Source organism: Ambystoma mexicanum, chromosome 11 (assembly GCF_040938575.1).
Source record: "Ambystoma mexicanum isolate Mex_15411 chromosome 11, UKY_AmexF1_1, whole genome shotgun sequence".
In the NCBI taxonomy this organism is placed as follows: domain Eukaryota; kingdom Metazoa; phylum Chordata; class Amphibia; order Caudata; family Ambystomatidae; genus Ambystoma; species Ambystoma mexicanum.
In genome coordinates, this window is record NC_090934.1 from 794,013,430 (window position 1) to 794,032,341 (window position 18,912).

General features: G+C 45.0%; 1 protein-coding gene across 1 annotated transcript in view; it reads left to right on the top strand.

Moving 5' to 3' along the window:
• Positions 1-18,912, top strand: part of RIC3 (RIC3 acetylcholine receptor chaperone) — a 145,105-nt gene that overhangs the window by 32,272 nt on the left and 93,921 nt on the right. The window contains exons 3-4 of the mRNA XM_069623729.1: positions 1,844-1,922; positions 16,716-16,809. Coding sequence (XP_069479830.1) covers positions 1,844-1,922; positions 16,716-16,809 — 173 coding nt within the window. The remainder of the gene's footprint in view (positions 1-1,843; positions 1,923-16,715; positions 16,810-18,912) is intronic.

An 18,912-nucleotide genomic window follows, 5' to 3' on the forward strand; every position in this document is an offset into this window, starting at 1 on the left:
ACCACCATTCAGACTTATTATGACATTGCAGATATGGCCTGAGACTGGGATCTGCAAGAAATCGAGGGCGAGAAGCAGTTTCACCAGGAATAATGGAAGAAGTACTGAGCCACCTAAGCCCCCAGACTGTACGTGACTGTATCCTGACAATGGAGGTCAAGAAACGTCCCCGATTGGTGGATTGCAGAACCCAGAAACTTTATGTTGAATCCAGAGACTTAACAGTTGGAACCCTAATTGAAGCGTTACCCAACCCTTTTATGACCATCATAAGTAGATCCAAGCCAGATTAGACCCAGACTTTCTATGTTTACGTCTCCGGTTCTTCTTGGAATTGTTCTGCATGAGCGTGCAAATGAGGCAAATTAGGCTGTGCCATAAAGCATCTGCCAGCCTTGATCGTTCGAAGCCTCTGCCAGTGGGGAATTACCACAAGTGGGATACCTCACCCATTACCAATGGCTGTTGATTCATTGTTTGCCACGGGTGCTAATATTAAACATGTTTTATAGTTTTACAAATGGAAATTCCTTTGCATCTATCTGTTAACATGAGATGTTAACGAAGGGAATTACATCTGTAAAGGCAATTTTTACATTTGGGCATTTCACACTCGCATACAAATTACTATTTGCAAAGCCCAACAGTAGAGTTCCTAGTTATTATAGAAAATGGTCAACACAATAAGCTACAATTTAGAAAAATAAACCTTACACATCTGGGTTTTTTCAAAGGGTTGCCCCTAACATGTGATAGTGATAAATGTGGCTTGGGAGGAGTAGAATAGTGCTGAAGTAAGATCATTTGGAATGCAGACGCATGTGATGCCCCTCTTGTTTTCCCTAACGACCACAAGGTGTCTGCCTGGGTAAATCACTCCCAACCTCTGGTGCCTGTGTTTCCTTACCCAAACATTGCACGCGAGCAGAACTGGATGAACCACACCTTAAACGAACTACTGAATACACTTCTTACTGACACATATTCCTATTTAGCAGATTCTAAAATACATTTATACTATATCATTCATTAACAGAAATCATAAACTTTACTTTACATTTATCAACTTTACTCTGTGTAGCCTTCCATGTGAACATTCTTGTTCCATTTTTGCAGACTGCCCAGGTCTGCCTAAGCTTTGGGACGTCTTGCTTAGTGGGATGCATGTCTTTACCTCTTCAGCGTTCTCTTCGCCATGCAGTCACTTTGCCACGTTTACCTTTTCAAACCTTTACTTCTTTAGTCTATCACTTCTTCTAACATTCAATGTGTCATTATAGGGGAGGGCCACCAACCCCCTTCTTTTCTAACCCCTCCTTGACTCTAACCTTTCAGCTAACCATACCATAGCCATTGCCACCGTGGCAATGTGAAAACACAGACGAAGTCAAGGTAAGAAGTAAATGCGCGAAGAAGTAAATGTCTGATGAAGTGAATGCTGAAGTGGTAAGTGTTGAAGACGTGTTTTGAAGTAAACAGGGGGATGCCGCTTAGCGAGCCAATGATGCTGATTGCTACTGTGCCATTTCCAAGCATTGATAACATTCATATCATCATAAAAAATGTTATCATCACCCCAAATATATATGGGGTAGATTCAATTACCCCCATTATGTCCAAAGCTGATACATGGAAGGGTAATGTAAAAGAGAATTTGTGATGTATACGTAAGGTCAAAACAATCTCTGGCATTGTTATCCTAAAATGATGTAACCAATTCTTCAATGAATATGACATCTCGTTTGTATTTGCCTCATCCCATAATACAACCTGATTTCAAAACCAATCATTTGAATTGCTTCTTAGTCGATACCATTGTAACACACTTACATTTCTTTCCCAGCTTTCATCGAAGGGCAAAGGCACCCAAGAGGAAAAGAAGTGTGCACCCGTCGCAAATGGAAATTTGAAGAGGAAAATCAGTAAGTATTATTACGTTTACTCTGTGATTATATTTCCAAACTACACCTTGATACTGGGTCTGGTTCCTTCTGATTCGTCATTGGCTATGCCACACATCTAGGGTCCCTTCGCAAAGCAATTCCGCAAAGTTTCTTGCTTCAGTTAGTGTTGTGGGATTTGCAATCTAGAGCTAATTCTTTAAAAGCAGTTTTGTTTTATCCAAACAGATGGGATGTATTTTTAGTACCATATTACACCTCACAGACAGTATTTTGATATTTTTATTCGGGGAAAAAGATAAGTAAATTAGAGCATTGCCGATATGAAGGCTTTTATTAAATATTAGAACTGGCATGCAACGTTCAGTTCCTGACAGCAAGTATGGATCCTTGCAATCTGGACAATACTCCATGGACCATAGTTCTGGGTTACGGGGATCCTCTCTGCTACCCATACATACATATGGAGGACTTCCCGGCTCCTGCTCTTCACCACCTGCATTCCTTGTGTATCTTTTCTGGGTTCACCTTCTCCTCCTGCTTCTTTCTAGTTGGAATGTGGCGGTGCTTGCTTCCCAGACAGAAAAGCTGTTCAGCCTTTTTCTGGTGGCATTCTGGCATTTTCTCCTGTGGATCTGCTGTTGGAGAGGATTATCCAGAAGAAATTAGAATGTGTTTCTTTATTTTGCCGTATTTTATTAGCAATAAAGGTCATAGAGTTCAACATTGTCAGTAGCTGGAAGCTATGTTATGTAGCTCTTGATTTTAGCCTAGTTGAGCCTGGTGAGTATGACACCAACAGCGACCAGGAGCTGCATTTAACTACTCTGGCAAACTGGCGCCATACACGCATACCTTTTTGATGTTAACACTGTGCATTTTGGAATGTGTATACATGTATATTAGGCTACACATAGATGGCTTTTAAAGCATAATGAGTCATGTATAATGGAAAAAGCTTTAGAGTGTGAATTCCATCCCATAGATGTGTGACTAGCTATTTGCCTGCTACTCGTTACCCAGGGGTAGCTCCCTGTAACACTCTGGACCTGCTTGGGTGATGCCTGATAACCAGGATATGCCTTTAGCCACTGCACAACAGATCCTTATTTCAACTCAAGTGCCCTGGCTACAGGTCATCCAACATCTATCCTTGGATGACTTGGTGGCATCTGTGGTAAAGAGACCAAGGGCAACTCTTATGAGGGGAGCATGATCAACAGGATTACAGGGCATCAGCACCTGTCCAATTATCGCCCAAACATGCACCTACCATTCCTCTGGAAACAGATTGAGAGGACAATTGCAATCCAATTGCAGAATCGATGTTCCCTGATCCCTCTTTTTGACCCAATGAAAGATAAATGCTGGCTTTGCCCCACAGCCACATCCTTTATCTCTTAAATATCGCTCATTTTGTATTCAGTACTATTGCAAAGGTGCAATGCAATTGTGCATGCTACACAATTGTTTTGTAGAGTATACTTCATAACATGTGCCTCAGTCACGCATGCAGGCCCACCCTGTGATAGTGTAAGCATGCACGCCTACATTCTAAAACACCCTGACAGTGCGGACGTTTCAAAGGAAGTGCTCTCAGAGTGACTCAATGTGTGGCTTGGGAGCCCCAAGATGGTGCATGTTAGTTAGAGTTAGAGGTGTAGCAGTTTCAGTTGGGAACAACGGTCGAAAGCCAGGGTGCTGAAGGGAAGTGGAGAATGCTGATCAGGATAGGCAGAGACCGAAGAATACATGATGCGTTCCAAGAGCGTTCCAAGAAGTGCGAGGAGGGAAATGGACCGGAAATGAGAAGGAAGTGGAGAGTGAAGAAAAGCTGTTTTCAGGATAGGGTGAATAACAGCATGTTTGAAGCCTGCAGGAGAAGTGGGGGTGGCAAAGGCAGAATTGAGAGAGAGCAGTTATGAAGGAATGAGAATAAGAAAGACGTATGGGTGATCGTGTTCTGTAGCGGTAACTCTGTCTCAAAGCTGCATTAATTCAAACTTTTGGTGCCTACATAAACACTGGGGGTTACTCTATTCAGATTTTGTGGGGTTCTTACCTGGCTTTCTCTCAAGTGTAGCTTCAGACCCCCTCATGGTGATATGATATGATATGGCATTTATAACGCGCCTATACACAAGTGTTTCAAGGCGCGATGAGGCAAGGCAGGGGGAACAAAGGGAAGACAGACAGCAATCCTACTAGGCCAGGTGTCATTCAGATCGTGCAAGTGCAAGGATGGGAGGATAGCTCGGTGGCAACGCGCGGCTCTTGGAAGCAAGTCCATGCAGGGCAACACTGGTTGGAATCCTGGACCGCGCACACCAAAAAAAAAATCAAAAACAAAAAAAACAAGCACACTACCTGCACTTGCACTATCCGAATGTACAAGTCCTAGTAGTATCGTGCCCCCATCACCTTGCCCTGTTGCGCCCTGAGACACACACGTGTATATTGCATTACAAATGAACCATTACATTGCCTGACTCCAGGCGCCATTTACAAATGGGTCATATCTATTTCTGACCAATATAACAATCTCTCTCTGTGGCCGGCAGCGGCCATGACCACCTATAGCCAATCTGAATCCCACACACTCTGCAGTGAACCAGTCGAGCAAGAGATCATGATCGAGGCTTGCTACTCGGTTGGCCCCATCAACTGAAAGGAAGACCACACCATGCCCTGATCAATAGCAGTCTGTTATCCACAGATATCAGCTATATCTCTGCCATCATAACCGTTCTCAGTAGAGTGCAGGGACCAGCAGCGCTTCCACATGATGCCCCTTCAGTTAGGCAGCTCTGCTGTGCTTTGTATCCAGTTCCAAGGTTCAATCATTTGGAAATGCAGGCCCTTCGTTTATATCTGTTTTTTATTTGTATTCCCTTAATTTTATAAAGCACTTTTCACCAAAGCGCTTTACAAGATAAGCAAACAGTACAATACATTGGAGAGAAAATGAATTGCCAAGACAATTTACGAGTTGGGCAGTAAGCAGTAAAATTGGCAGTAACTGAGTTACCACCAATTTTACCACTATGCCAAATTATGAGCTTTGGCTTCGAGTGGAGGATTTACCTCCTGCAAAACCCTGGAGGTAAATCTTCCCAGTCAAAGCCAAAGAATTGGCAGAATGACCACAACTGTACTTCTGCAAAAAAAAAGCCCCATTAGGTCCAATGGACACAAAATAAATGGGGAATTACACCACCACTTGTAATCAGGCGGAAATTCCGCCTACTTGTCCAAGTGGCAATAACAGTAATTAGTTTTTGGCAGATTTATTGTGGAATTACCACCTCGTAATGAGGCTCAATGTACAGTTTTCACTAGGCTGGAGAAGATAGTACAAAGGTTTTAAAGCGAGAGCAAGATATTTGTAAGGACGATGAAGGATGATTGCGAGCTAGTAGAGAGAATGAATGAAACATAACTGTGCACATGGGGGCGCTTAGAGACAGCAAGGAGAAATTGGTACAGAGAGTGTTAGGAACGGGGAGGGGAAAAACGAGAGATAAGTGAAGAGAGGTAAGGAGGGGCAAGACCATGCACACATCTGAAGACAACCGTCAGGAAGCGACAGAGAAAACAAGACTCAAAAGAGAGCCAAGACAAAGAATGAACAGAGGAATAGATAAAGGAAAGGGAAGAAGAACGAAGGAAATACAGACAGCAAGCTGGTAGGTGGGGGATGTCCATTCGTAAAGCAGAATAATAGCAAAGATGGTGAAAAAATGAATATAGAAATGCATAGTTTAGTCACATTGAAAGAAAGAAAAGGAGAAATTTGGCAGATATTAAATAGACGAGATTGACAGACGCGAGAAGTGTTGGCGATGTGGGAGTGAAAGGACAGAGACATGTTGAAGAGGACTCCAAGATTATGAGCAGAAGGGGAACAGGAAGCATAGGCTGGCGAAAAGACCAGAGTTACGGGAGCGGGAGGGGAACGACTGGTGTTGGAGGATGGGAAAAAGAGAACTTTAGCTTTAGAGGTATTTAGGAGGAGGAAGCAAGAGTGCATCCAGGTTTGTATGTCAACAATGAGAAAATAACAGAAAAAAGAAGAGAGTTGGAGAAGGCGGAAAATCGTACACAAATCTGGGAGTCATAGACAATGAAAATCAAAGAAAAGCCAAATGTATCAATGATGGAGGAAAGGAAAGAAGTGTAGAACGAAAAGCAGGGAGGGCCAAAACATAACCCTGAGTAGCAGCAAACTGAAGAGGGGGTTACCAGCCCAGGACACTGAAAAAGGTTTGATTAGACGAATAGAAGCGGAACCATTGTAAGACAGCACCACAGAAGCCCAGGGATGAAAGTGTATCAAGAAAAGTGGGGTGATCAGTAGTGTCAAAGGCTGCAGATGGGTCAAGTAGGATGAGGTTGGAAGAAAAATGAGCATGACGAGCAGATAGAAAGTTAGTGATTCAAAGCACTTTCAGTAGAGTGCAAGGGTTGAAAGCCAGAGTGGCGCAAGGGAAGTAGATAGGCAGAAACTTGTGAATATATTGTGCATTCAGAGGTGCTGAAAGAAATGGGACTAGAGAAATGGGTAGGAAATTAGAAAGAAGTGAAGGATGAAACAAACGTTTTTTTTTTTAGGATAAGGAGAATAACATCATATTTGAAGTCTTCACAAAAGGTAAAGGTGGCAAAGGAAGAATTGAGGAGAGCAGTTATGAAGGTAATGAGAGCCAGAAAAAAGTGTGGGAGATTGTGTTTTGAAACTCAGTCTCAAAGTTGCTTTAATTCAAACCTTTGGTTGCTAACCACCCAATACGGGCTTCCCTATTCAGTTTCCCTCAAGCGTAGAGTCATACCTGACTCCAGATACAATTTACAAAAGAGTAATTTCTATGTCTGGCCGTCAGTCTTTGTGGTAGGCAGTGGCAATGACCACATATGGCCAAATCTGTATCTCACACACTCTTTTGTAGGAAGATCTTCTCGTCGTTGGTCTCTGTATTGGATTTAAACAAGTGATCTCAGTAGGCCCTGGTGCATAGCAGGTTGTATATTACTAGAATTCAAGAAAGCTCCCACCAATCACTTGAGCTCACACTAAATGGTATGTGAGGAGACTTGCACAAGGAAATTAGGGTGGCTGATGCTGTGGACAGTGCGACTTGACGGTCATGTGCGCTGTTGTGAGGTTCTTTCCTCACAAAATTTGTGTGGAGTGGAGTCCTCGATTGTTAGGCACAGTGTGAGGGTCAGGGTATCTTTTCGGCAACTTGGACCCTCCTGACCCTTCTGGATTTGCTGGGGCTCTTGACCCTCCTAAACTCCTGAATGAAGCTGTGAGCTGTAGGCCATGAGCGGAGAAGCGCTGCACTTTGAGTGAAGCCCCGCACGGTGTACAGAATTATGGTAGTGAGCGGTGAGTGCATCACGTGTCCTGCATTGTAGCAGGGCCTCCGTTTGCAAGTGCACTGGACAGTGTGAGTGTAATCTACTCTGTTGTGCCCATTGTACCCATGATTTGGGTTTTCTTGCGCAGTGACTGCCTTCGTACCTCAGACTCAGCCTAAGTCGGATTGTATTTCACTGGTTATTGCCTAGCTTGTCTTGCATGCCCTGTATGCTCAGCCCTGTGTAGGCTCTATCCACTTCTTTTGATATCTTGTCATATCTAGGCTGTACTTTTATTTATGCTTGTGTGAGTATTCTCAGAGGATGAGGGGGTCGCACTAGGACCCTGGGACCCGTGGAGCGGAGGGATTCATAAACTGGCACAGGCCCGCTAGTCTGGGCTCTTAGCTTCCTTGTGGTGCACAGGAGCTAGTGTGTCATGGTGGTGAAAGTTCAGCCAAGGAAGGCCGTGCAAGCTGCCTCCAAAAGGGGGGTCCGGGCAGCGGCAGACACCTGAGCATGAGAACTGTAGGACCATTTAAGTACTCAAAGCTGTCAAAGCAGTCAACGATTAATTGGGTGGCATGCAACCAAAGGGCTCTGGGTGGTGCCGGAGTTACTGTGACGCCCTCCGAGGCTGATACAGGGTCATGTGAGCTGTACTACCTGCATCACCTTAATGGAAGCCAAATCTGAACATGAGATGGCTAATATGGTTAATACCTTGTCTCTATCAACTGGGGCTGCTATGATGGACCAGACAGTCATTAATATGACAGATTCTCCATTAAGGGGTGCAGCACCTTCTTCGGTAGAGCTAAGCCGAAAAGCAAGTTCAAGATCAAAAGCACCATCACATTTGTGATACAAATCAAAAAACGTTTTGGCAGATTTGGAACCAGGGTCGACTGGTATTGGCAGTGGCCCCTTAGCTGGCCCTATCAGTTTTTGAGGCTTTAGAACATTCAATCAATCATTATTATAATGAAAACTGCCTACGGGATGCAAACACAGCTACAGCAGATCAAGATCTCATTAAAGCTGGTGTGGAAATACGTATTATTAGTTAGCCTGCTTCGAGACCTGGGCTGGAACTTACAACGAACAAGGCAGTAGGGTGACCAATAGTGCACACAGAAACCGATGTCTAGCCTGGGCCAAGCAGGTTTAAAACAAATCTGACGATTTCTAATATTATAATGGATCATTTTACCAGCCTAGCGGCTTGTAGTGTCGGCAAGGAAAGTGAAGAACACAGGGCTCTCCTAAGCATCTCTTGGTAGACCTCAACCATTTTTTGGATGGCCATCATGATTCAGAGCTTTTGGACGAAGTGGGTTCTCCCTAGCTTTGTCATTCGGTTTGCCCGTCAAGCCTGGCATCTTGGGCAAATAAACAAAAATTTGCAGACAATCCAGGTGGCGATACAGTCATGGCTTCAGATAATACTTCAAATATTCTGCTAGCTATTTGAATAGGTTATCAGCCGCAGACCTGGAGCTGAAAGATTTGATAAGGCTCCTTCAGGATATACGAGAGAGAGATGCTGGGGAGATGGATACTTACCTGGGGATCATCAGCACCCTGACAGACATATTGACAACACTGCTGATAAGTGACCGTGGCATTAAAGATTACATTGAAGTTCGTCAGGTACATGCCTCAGGAGCAAGCTGGTACCTTCGGAGGACAAAGAGTGAACGTGTGAACCAGCCTGCTACTGGGGCACCTGGATCCCAGTGAAATGGTACCAGGGTTGGACTGGGGGGTCAGGGGGTGTCCTGCGTGGTGCCGTCATGCAGGCCCATGTAGCATCCGCATTGTATGGCAACACAGACTATACTAAGTGCCGCTGATTTTCTTGTGGAACAAAAACAGCCAAGTGAGCTTGGAACTGGAGGTGGGCGGGGGGCAGAAGCAGGATTTAGACCGTTTACAGCCCCACCGCTTTATAGCAGGTTCTGCAAGTCTTCAAACGATTCCACCCAAGATGGGGACAAAGAACCCAGGGGTTAAGGAAAGCCCCCCTAGTGGATGGAGAGAAACGAACTTGATATGCTGCTTTATGGGATTCACACATGGCAACAACAATTCCTATTAAAGAACATTGTCGAAACCACTGACTTAAGTCCTAGGTGTGAATGACTTTTCTTTTACACTGCTCCCAATATGCGTATTTTATCGGATTGTATGTTCTATAAGGGCTGCAATGTTTGTTTTTGTTTTACAACTCAGAATTATCGTTCATGTATGTTAACTTGTTGTGACACCTTATTTCTCAAGGGGATTAAGGTATTTGAGGACATTCAGTCGGGATATCTGTCACCTGCATGACCCTTGGCACACTGGGCACAATTCTCCTGAACAGGTAGAGGGAAGAGGTACAGATGTTAGTCACTAGGGGGCGGCTCTATGTACTGCTGTGATCATCGATTCAAATCGATTTATCAGTGATTTGACGAGAGTAGAACTAAAGCGCCGACTTAGTCAGTCCGATCTTTTAAACTACTGCATGCATGTCGAAGCAGGCATCAGAGAGGGTAAATGCATAAACCCACAAGTTCCACTTACAAATCAGCTTCACCGCAGGTGTGCCTAGGGGGGAGAGCGAGAATGCGGCCGTCTCAACTGGCTCTCAGTGGCAAGGTTGCAGTAGAATTGGTATAGCAGACCTAAGTGGGCCTGACGGGGAGCTCCATGCGTTGAGGAATTCATTACAGCATCAATCGCAATGTTCAAACTGGAATGGTGTAGCGCATTCTGACTGCATTGAAACAATGTTGACAGTGGAGCCGAGGTCATTACATTCTCGAACTGGTAGGAATAGTCAGCAACAACCTTCTGCCCAAGCTATTCCATGGAACCTATCAATTGCCGTGTGGAATATTGCAGGGAAAAGGGAAAGCTGGCAGATCCAGAAATCAAGTGCATTTTAAATATCTACTCCATTATCCTGCTGCAAGAAACATGGGACGAGGGGGATATATATTTTGATGTCTTCACATCCAATAAATGAAGGCAAAAAAAGAAGGAAAGGAAGACCCTATGGAGTGATGGAAACCCTCTTTAAGGGGTCCATTAACTGTATCATGACAGAGGTGAACAGGCATTTGGATGTTCCCTTGCAACTTTTTGAACTAATATTTGAAAGGGGTACATCAATATACATTTCTAATATATATAATAGCCACAGTCCTACAAATTCAATGGACTACATTAGTTTGATTAAATGGGAAATCGAAGAGCTTTGTAATAGGCAACCTGATGAGGATATACTCTTTATATATGTGGTGGTGATCTGAACATTAAATTAGGAAATGGTCCACCAGAAGCTCTATATGACCTTGAGGAAGACATGGTGCTGGGCATTGTACCACCTCGTATGTCGGATCCAAAACATTTTCCGGAGGGTAGGGAACTCTGGCTCACAAAAATGGGGATGAGATCAATGAATGGTAAATTGGCAGTTATGGGTGAAAGGATCGAATACCAAAGATCGAAATGCAATAGTTTCAAGTCAAAAGGACCTGATCAGGTCCCCCTCAAACCTCTGTTTTTGGTGTAAAAAACACTTTTTTTCCAATATGGAAACCAAAAAAAAACATTTTTAAAAAGACATTCGACCTTTTTTTCTGTCCTTTTGACTCGGCCCTATTGTATTTTATCCTTTTGTTTTTGATCCTTTGACTGGACACCTAGATTGGCAGATGACATCCCGGGGACAGTAACCTCTAGGAGTCCTAGAGGTATCTGTATAATTGAATATTTTTTTGTGACAATAAAATTGTGGTCAAAGAGCAATTTTGTATTCATGAAGGCCTTTTTAGCAATCACTTTGGCCTGGTTCTGTCCATCAACCTGTACATGGGCCCATCAATCAGCAATAACATTCAACATCTGACGGCAATCACTTGTAAGGGCCACTCTGCCAGAAGTCTAAAATGGGAAACAGCAAATAAATCATTAATAGGAGAGGAAATACTAAAGCAAAATCTACCAGAATTCGTGCTCCTCTTGAACGAGTAGGATAACCCAGTTGCAAAGGTATTAATTTACAGAAAACTCACTAGGGAGCTTGAGGAGTCATTTGTGATTTAGAAGACAACCAACAGCCGGAAAAGGAAAGATAAAGGCTGGTTCGGCGATCACAGTATATCAGCAAAAGGGGCACTTCTGTCCTCATTAAAAGAAAGTGGTGCATCCCGGAGTGAAATTATATGTGCAAGAGCTCATTATAAAACAATTCTTGCTAGCCGGGAAATAGAATTAGATAGAATTGCCTAAGCAGCCAGTAGGGTGAAAAACTCCTAGAAATGTTGGATGTGAATAAGGTGCCAATGGACTGGAGAATATGATTTTTGACACCTGTTGAGTGGCGCATTTCTCTAAACTATATAATGGCTCAGATGAGAAAGAAGGAGAGAGTGAGCAAACAGATTTTAGTAATGTTGGGGTTCCTTCTACTAATGGCTGCAGAACAGATCACAATGGCCTGCTGCAATTTACGTGCATCGAGGTGGTGAAGGCCATCAAGCTGTCTAAACAACATAGAGCAGCAGGAACTGATGGGATTCTAGCTGACTATTACCAGGATTACATAGAGGTATGGGGCCCCGTCCTGACGATGCTCTTCAATAAAATATTAGTGACTGGTATAATCCCAGATGAGTGAAGAAGGACAATATTGTTCTTATATTTAAAAAGGGTTGAAGAAATTCTCCCCAGGCATATAGATCTATTTCTCTCCTAAACACAACCTGCAAAATATTTGGGAGATGTCTTATGAATGTTGTGGAAAATTGTGCATCCTCACAGGCAATACTTTTGCCGAATCACCTAGGCTTCCGCCCGTTGTGGGGTACTATGGAGCAACGGCTGGACTTGCACATGATGATTGCACATTCCCTCTACATACAAAAGGAGCCCGTGCACCAACCTCGCTCAGTCGTGTGCGGCAGTCAGGGAACACTCATACTGCAGCACCGCTGAGTTCAGGAAGGAAGGGGTCCCTGATGGTAGATCTCTCCTGGTTGGGCCCATACCTATGAGAACCAAATGAACGTGCTCCCAGAGTAGGAGCAATAAAACACGCCTGCTCTCAGAATTAGGGAGCGTATATGGACGCCGTGGTACAACCAAAGTAAAATCATTAGGAAACTGCACTATAAAATCCATTTTCACAGTAAGACACAGTAAGTACAGCCTCCTTTCTCAAACATTGTTGGCACACATACGGGCATAGAGGGACCTCTCAATCAGAGGAATAACCCAAGGATTGTTCTTTCTGTATTTTCTGGTCTGTAGGTTTGCTTAGGCGATCTGAAGTTCAGACCTTTGACAGACTGCACACTTCCAATGTATTATAAGTAAGTGTGCAATTTATGTTCCCTTTTATTTATATATTGGCTAAAATCATAATCCCTTGGGATTTCAGCACACTGTACTCTTGGAGTGGCTCTCTGTTTCGTTTTCACAGATAGAGGCAGCATGCCCTGAGGAAAACATTGCCATCTCGCAATTGGGATCTTGTTGAAACTAGGACGAAAGGGAAGTTGTGACCCCTCCCCCCCTCTTTTTTAAAGCTCAAAATATTCAATTTTTGAAGTCAATCACAATAATCTCTAGATTGTCTCACCTAGTAGTCCGAATTTAGCATAATTACCAAAAATGCTTGATGAGTGCTATGTAGTCCAAAATGTTGGTCTATTGAATTTTTGATGATTAATCATTGATTAGGAGAACAAGGTGATGTGTGTACTTCATGTATTCTTCTCTTCACCTACTTTTCCCTCCAATCTGGGGGATACACCCTGTTGCACTTTCCTTGCACATTGCAATTTATATTCCTTGTATATTTTGGAATAATGTATGTTGATTACCAGTTTTTTATTTACCTGTGCCAAATCCAGCTGAATGTGGCTATATGAAAAGAAGCAAAAATTGAATAATAAGATATTTTTTGGCAGTACTGTACTAGGGATGTAACGGTATAACGGTATACCGTTAAAGATACCGTGAACCACTTAATTGAACAATAATAACCGTCACATTGTTTATACCGGTATACTGTTTATACCGTTAAGTGTGCTTTTCAATCTGATTTGGAAGGCTGCAGTAAGCAAGTGCTGCGCAGTCTTGGTCTTGCACTGTTGGATGTGCCATCTGCCAAGCAGTATCAGTTGGAACAGTTTTTAATGCCATTCCATAAACCACACGTGCCTGACACAAAATCAGTATGTTGGCAATAGGAAGAATAAATACAGTGCCAAGAAGGAAAAGGGTTTACTTTGGGTTGGCGGCTTTGGGGTTTATATATTTATAATGGATGTTTGCTAAACATATGACAATGGGGGATTTCCGTGGTTCTATCATTGAATGTACATATAATAAGTCACACTGCGAAATTCACTCATCTGTGGGTATTCCCTGCTGCCATACCAAAGGGTAAGATGTCCGCGATTACTGAACACCTTTTGGCCCTCAAGTAAACTAAATGCTGTAATGTAACGAGAGCGTGCGTGAGCACACAAGCGTATACTACCATCAGCCTCCATTGATCTGTGGCATGCAGGTTATAAAGAGGGCAACATGTTCATCTTCACCATTAGTCAGTGGGGGAGCTAAACGCCTAAATGACCACTTAAGAAGCACTATTCAGTTTGCTTTGCCAGTCGCAGCAGGGCTCCCCTCCCCCTCCTATCCACACGTGTTTGGTGGAAGCAAGGGGTGGCATTTCAGTGGAAAGTATGTTAAAAGCCCAATTCTGGCCCTGGGTGCCTGGTTTTGTTTGCAATGATAAATCTGACAATTTATGACCTTTTAGAAAATATTTGTTAAGATTGGTTAACTCCACCTGCTATACCGCGATAACCATGATATAGCATCATTTGGCAAGAACGTTATCGTACCGTCATAAAACTAATACCGTGACACCCCTATACTGTACCTTCATTCCGATTGTTTTGTTGTTGCTGTACATATATTCATGCCCGTGGAGTAAGGCTTTATGGGCTTGCCTGCCTTTTGTGTTCGTGTTAATTAGTCTCAGAAAAAAGCAGGCGCTGGCGTCGTTTCTGCTCATTTTGACACCCCTATACTGTACCTTCATTCCGGTTGTTTTGTTGTTGCTGTACATATATTCATGCCCGTGGAGTAAGGCTTTATGGGCTTGCCTGCCTTTTGTGTTCGTGTTAATTTGTCTCAGAAAAAAGCAGGCGCTGGCGTCGTTTCTGCTCATTTTAAAGCGCATTTCTTTTGAGGATTCGGGATGCACTTTAAAGGGCTAAGAAATGCCCCTTCTCTGCGCAAATGCGGAAAGGGAGGGACAAATAGGCATCTGAATAAGCGCATCTAAGATCTGCTCACTCTGATGCCTTTTGTGAACTGAGAAGCCACTTTTTATGGCGCAAGTGAGCAAATGCGCTAGCGCATCTCTTCTTTCGCGCCCCAACATTTTTTGGTGAATCTGGCCCATCTTATATCCATACATTTTTCCACTTGTGCAGTTTTGCCCTTGTGCTGGTGTAATGCAAAATATCACTTTACTGGTGCAAAGTGTCTGTAATATTGGTCTAAGTGGTTCAAATGAAGTTTGGGCCATAGATTTCTCTGAATCAAAAATTGGAAACCGCCCGAGAAGGCTTTGGCAACTAATCAATTTGAGAAGAATTAAAAGCTAGTGCCACTTCAGAGAGAATAAGAAGGTAGGGCACAGACTATAAGAGGAAGCAATCCACCCCGCCCTTCCCGGACCCTCAGAATTAAAACCCAGCCAGAAACAAAGTTAAAACAAAGGATGTGTCAGCCCTGGGACATGACACCAGATGTATGGCGAGCGAGTGCGACTGCGACTGTCTATGCATCGCAACGCTAGCAAGTGAGGGCAAGATATATTATTACTAGAAAGGGTATACACTCCTCCCCTTTCATTAGATGCACAACATTATGGCATTGAAGGTACAGACAAATGGTGAATGGTGGGGGAAAGATCTGCTTTGCCGGAATGAAAGTTGGAAGGAAAGATCTACTAGCAATATTCATCAGGCACTTGCACAGCTTTAAAAAGAATACATTTCACATATTTCGCGTACATAAATACAAGATTACAATATCTAAATGAAGAGTAGGTCAAACCAGCAGTTATGCTTGGTAGGCTGGACCCACCCCCACTGGGAGTAAAATACAGTATGTTGAAGCCAACTTGGCTGTTCTGTGCCTTAGTAATGTGCTCCCGTTTCATTCCTGCAGCTAGATTTTGTATCATTTGGTAGGGTGACCAGATTTTTTAAAAATTAAAAAAAATAAAACGGGACAGGCCATAGACCTAGTACTAAAGTAAGCACAAATAAAACTGTAATCCTACTTCTATCTCGCTGGCCAATTGTGGGTGGGGAGGTGCTCACAGGCACACTCCTCTCATTGGAGGAGAGAGTGGCCGGGTAGGGGAAGGGGGAGGAAACGGGGGCGTGAAAAGCATTCTCGCCCCATTCACGCGCAGGAAGAATCGCTCCGGACCCGATTTTGGGATTTCAAAATCGGGTCCCTGCAAAAACCGGGACCATAGCCACCCACCCTTCCAACCCCGGTAGAAGGTTTATAAAATTAAAAACTCCCGGGACCCCGGTACGGAGGGCGATTTCCCGGGACTGTCCCGAGAAAACCAGGACGTCTGGTCACCCTTTTTTAGGAGGTCTAGAGCATTTGCCATTGTAGTCTTTTTTTGCCCAGGCCGATCATGTGTCTACCTTGTGGTAAAAGACTCAGAGAGTTTGATTGCTTTTTTGGCGGTTGCAGTTGGGGTGGCTATCTTCTGTTAAGGATAGGGGGCAAGAAGGCTTTGATACATATTTGAGTGCCAGATGTGTTGCTTTCACTGTTGGGGGTTTAAATGGCCAATCTGCTAGCAGCTAGACCATGTGACTGACAAGTATGTTTTCTTAGTGGTGCCAAAGAGGATAGCTTCACTTTTGAATATTGTTGTGGCCATTGTAATGTATGCACCCCTCGGGCGCCTCAGACTATTTTTGCTCTAAGCAGGGTGCCCCCACACATCTTCAGCTGGGCCTGGGCGTGGGCAGGAGCAGTGACGTGTGAAAAGCTGCATGCTCGGTAGAGTTGTGTATTTTTGCAGTTGCGGTCTGTGTAAAACGACTGGTTGCTCACACGGGCATATAAAAGGATCATTATCGTGCTTTTTGCCCAACCATGAACTGATACACGTAACTTCTTTAGCACTGTGACGTCACTCCACACAGAACCTGCCAGCACTGCTCCTTTACGCATACATTAAAAAAAAGCAAACCATCAGAGCAGCTTTTTTCCATTATTGGCTTTGCTTGTTGCTAAAGAGTCGGCCAGGGGGGTTGGGAAGCTCTGAGACAGCCACTCTGTGACCCGCAGCAAGATCTATCCACGCTGCCACTCATGATTCCGGGGACTCTGCTTGTTTTTCAGCCGATTATGAACTCGGTCAACTGCAAGACAAGCTCAAGGAAACCGAGGAAGCGATGGAGAAAATCATCAGCAACGTGGGACCGAACTGTGAGCGGTAAGACTTCAGCGCGCTGCCTGCCTGTGCTGTCTGCGTGGAATGACTCTCCGCATGCATGCTGCTTTACCGCAGCCAGTGCACGGTAACAGCGCCTGCCGGACAGGGTTCTGCATGCGAGGGGTGTTTGTGAAATTGCACTCACCGTCCAGCAGCGTTACTTACTCACTGTGTGCCCCTGTCAGGCTTGAGACCACACCTGTTTACACGGAAAGCTCCTATGGGCAACCTCTGGAGTGTTCCCCTCTTTAAAAACATCGAGAAGTTTCACCCACTTGTTATATGGCCAGTGCACAGCTGCACTCGAGCGGAATCAGTCCGCCCAATGTTATCTCCCATAATAACCAGAATATTCAGCATAAAGGGAAGGATTTCTGGCCTCAGTAGTAGTTGTTTACCTTAATGCTATAAAACAACGACCATATTTCAATTTCCATTGCCAGTTTTCCCTGTAAGTCTGACAGTTGTCTGGGTAAAGACTGAAAAAAGAAAGTATATGTGCTTAGGAGTGATAATCATTCAGAGGTATGTTTATTTAGGCCCATGTCACAAAGCGGATTTTACTATACTGTATAATACCATAAGTATCAGTGAAAAAGAATACAATGATCTACAGGACATTGCATCCGTCTGTGGCGCTGCCCCTTGTGGGACGCGCACGCGGCGGCGTGACGTTGCATGTCGCCGCGTGCAAGTTAAATAAACGGGGCGTTCCCGGACGCCGCAGAGCGACCGGGGAGCCCGAACTGGACAGACGTGTGTCGTGTGTGGTCTGTTCAGTGTGGGGGCTCACAGGCTCGCATGGGGGCCAGGACACACCCCCAAAAGTGGCGACGAGTGCAGACGGATGCCCGGGCCCGGCGGTGAAAGGCATTCCGAAATTTTTCCCCATGATACGGAACGTTCGTGAGTGTTTCGTTTCACGCCGTGGCTGCAAACCGTACACGTGGCTGGCGGCCATTTTGTTTATGAGGCTGTTGAACTTCACCAGGCTCCGGTTTGGAGGGTGAAAGCGATCCAGGTCCAATTTTTGGATATTCTGATTGCAGGCAGCATAACCTGCATGCCCATGCCTGATTTGTGTATTTTACTCCAGTTTTGGGATTACTACGTCGAGTAAAAGCTAGGGGAAGGACTAATATGGCTGGGCCGGATTAGTCCACTCCACCATTTCAGCTTAATTTTTGGGACATCCACACCACGGTGGCCTGCAGCAAGGTGGAGACACGGCTCTTCTTTGTTCCCTTCATCATCAGGACGCTGTGGCTTCTTCTTTGTCTCTTTCATCATCACGAGGTTGGCTGCAGTGGATGCTCTTCTCGTCTGGTGGCTCGTGGTTGGAAGTGATCCCAGGTGAGCTTGGGGACGAGTCATCATCACCTCTCCCCCGGTTTGGACTGCCATTGTGCCTGGAGAGGGGGAGGAGGTCTGTTGGTGTGGTGCTGAGGGGCAATTGAGTTGCGGCCCCAGGACACAAGGTGGGGGTGCCTGTGCGCTCAAGCCCATGAGTGACTCTGATGATCAGGAGGGTGGGGCTGCCGCAGCTGCTGAAGATCCTCAAGACGGTGACCATTTGGCACAGCCTCAGCAGGCCCTACAGCCTCCAGTGCATTTAGGACAGCAACCAGCGCCACAGCCTCAACAGGCCCCACAGGCGCCTGCACCCCAGGCTTTACCCGGGGCACAGTTAGGTGCTCCTCAAGGACTTCCTGTCATGGCTCAGGCTAGAGCCCAAGCTGCCCTGCAGCCCATCCCTGAATTCGATGCATTGGGCCCACCTTCCAGCATGGGGCCTGGGTGGAGGAGGTGGGTTGCCCGCCTGGACATGTACTTCAGGGCTGCTCAGATGACGGATGATGACAGCATGGTGGCCACAATGTTGTATTCGGCGGGGCCTGCGGTCCAGGAGATCTTCGAGTCGCTCACCCCGGTGGACCAGTCTTATGATGCGGCCAAGGCAGTCCTGCTTGCTCACTTTCTGCCCCTTGCCAATGTGGACTACGAAAGGTTTGTCATGTTGTCGGCCAAGCAAAAGGACAATGAGGCTCTGGACACCTTTTATGGTCGCCTGCGCCGCCTCTCCCAAGGATGCGCATGGGGGGA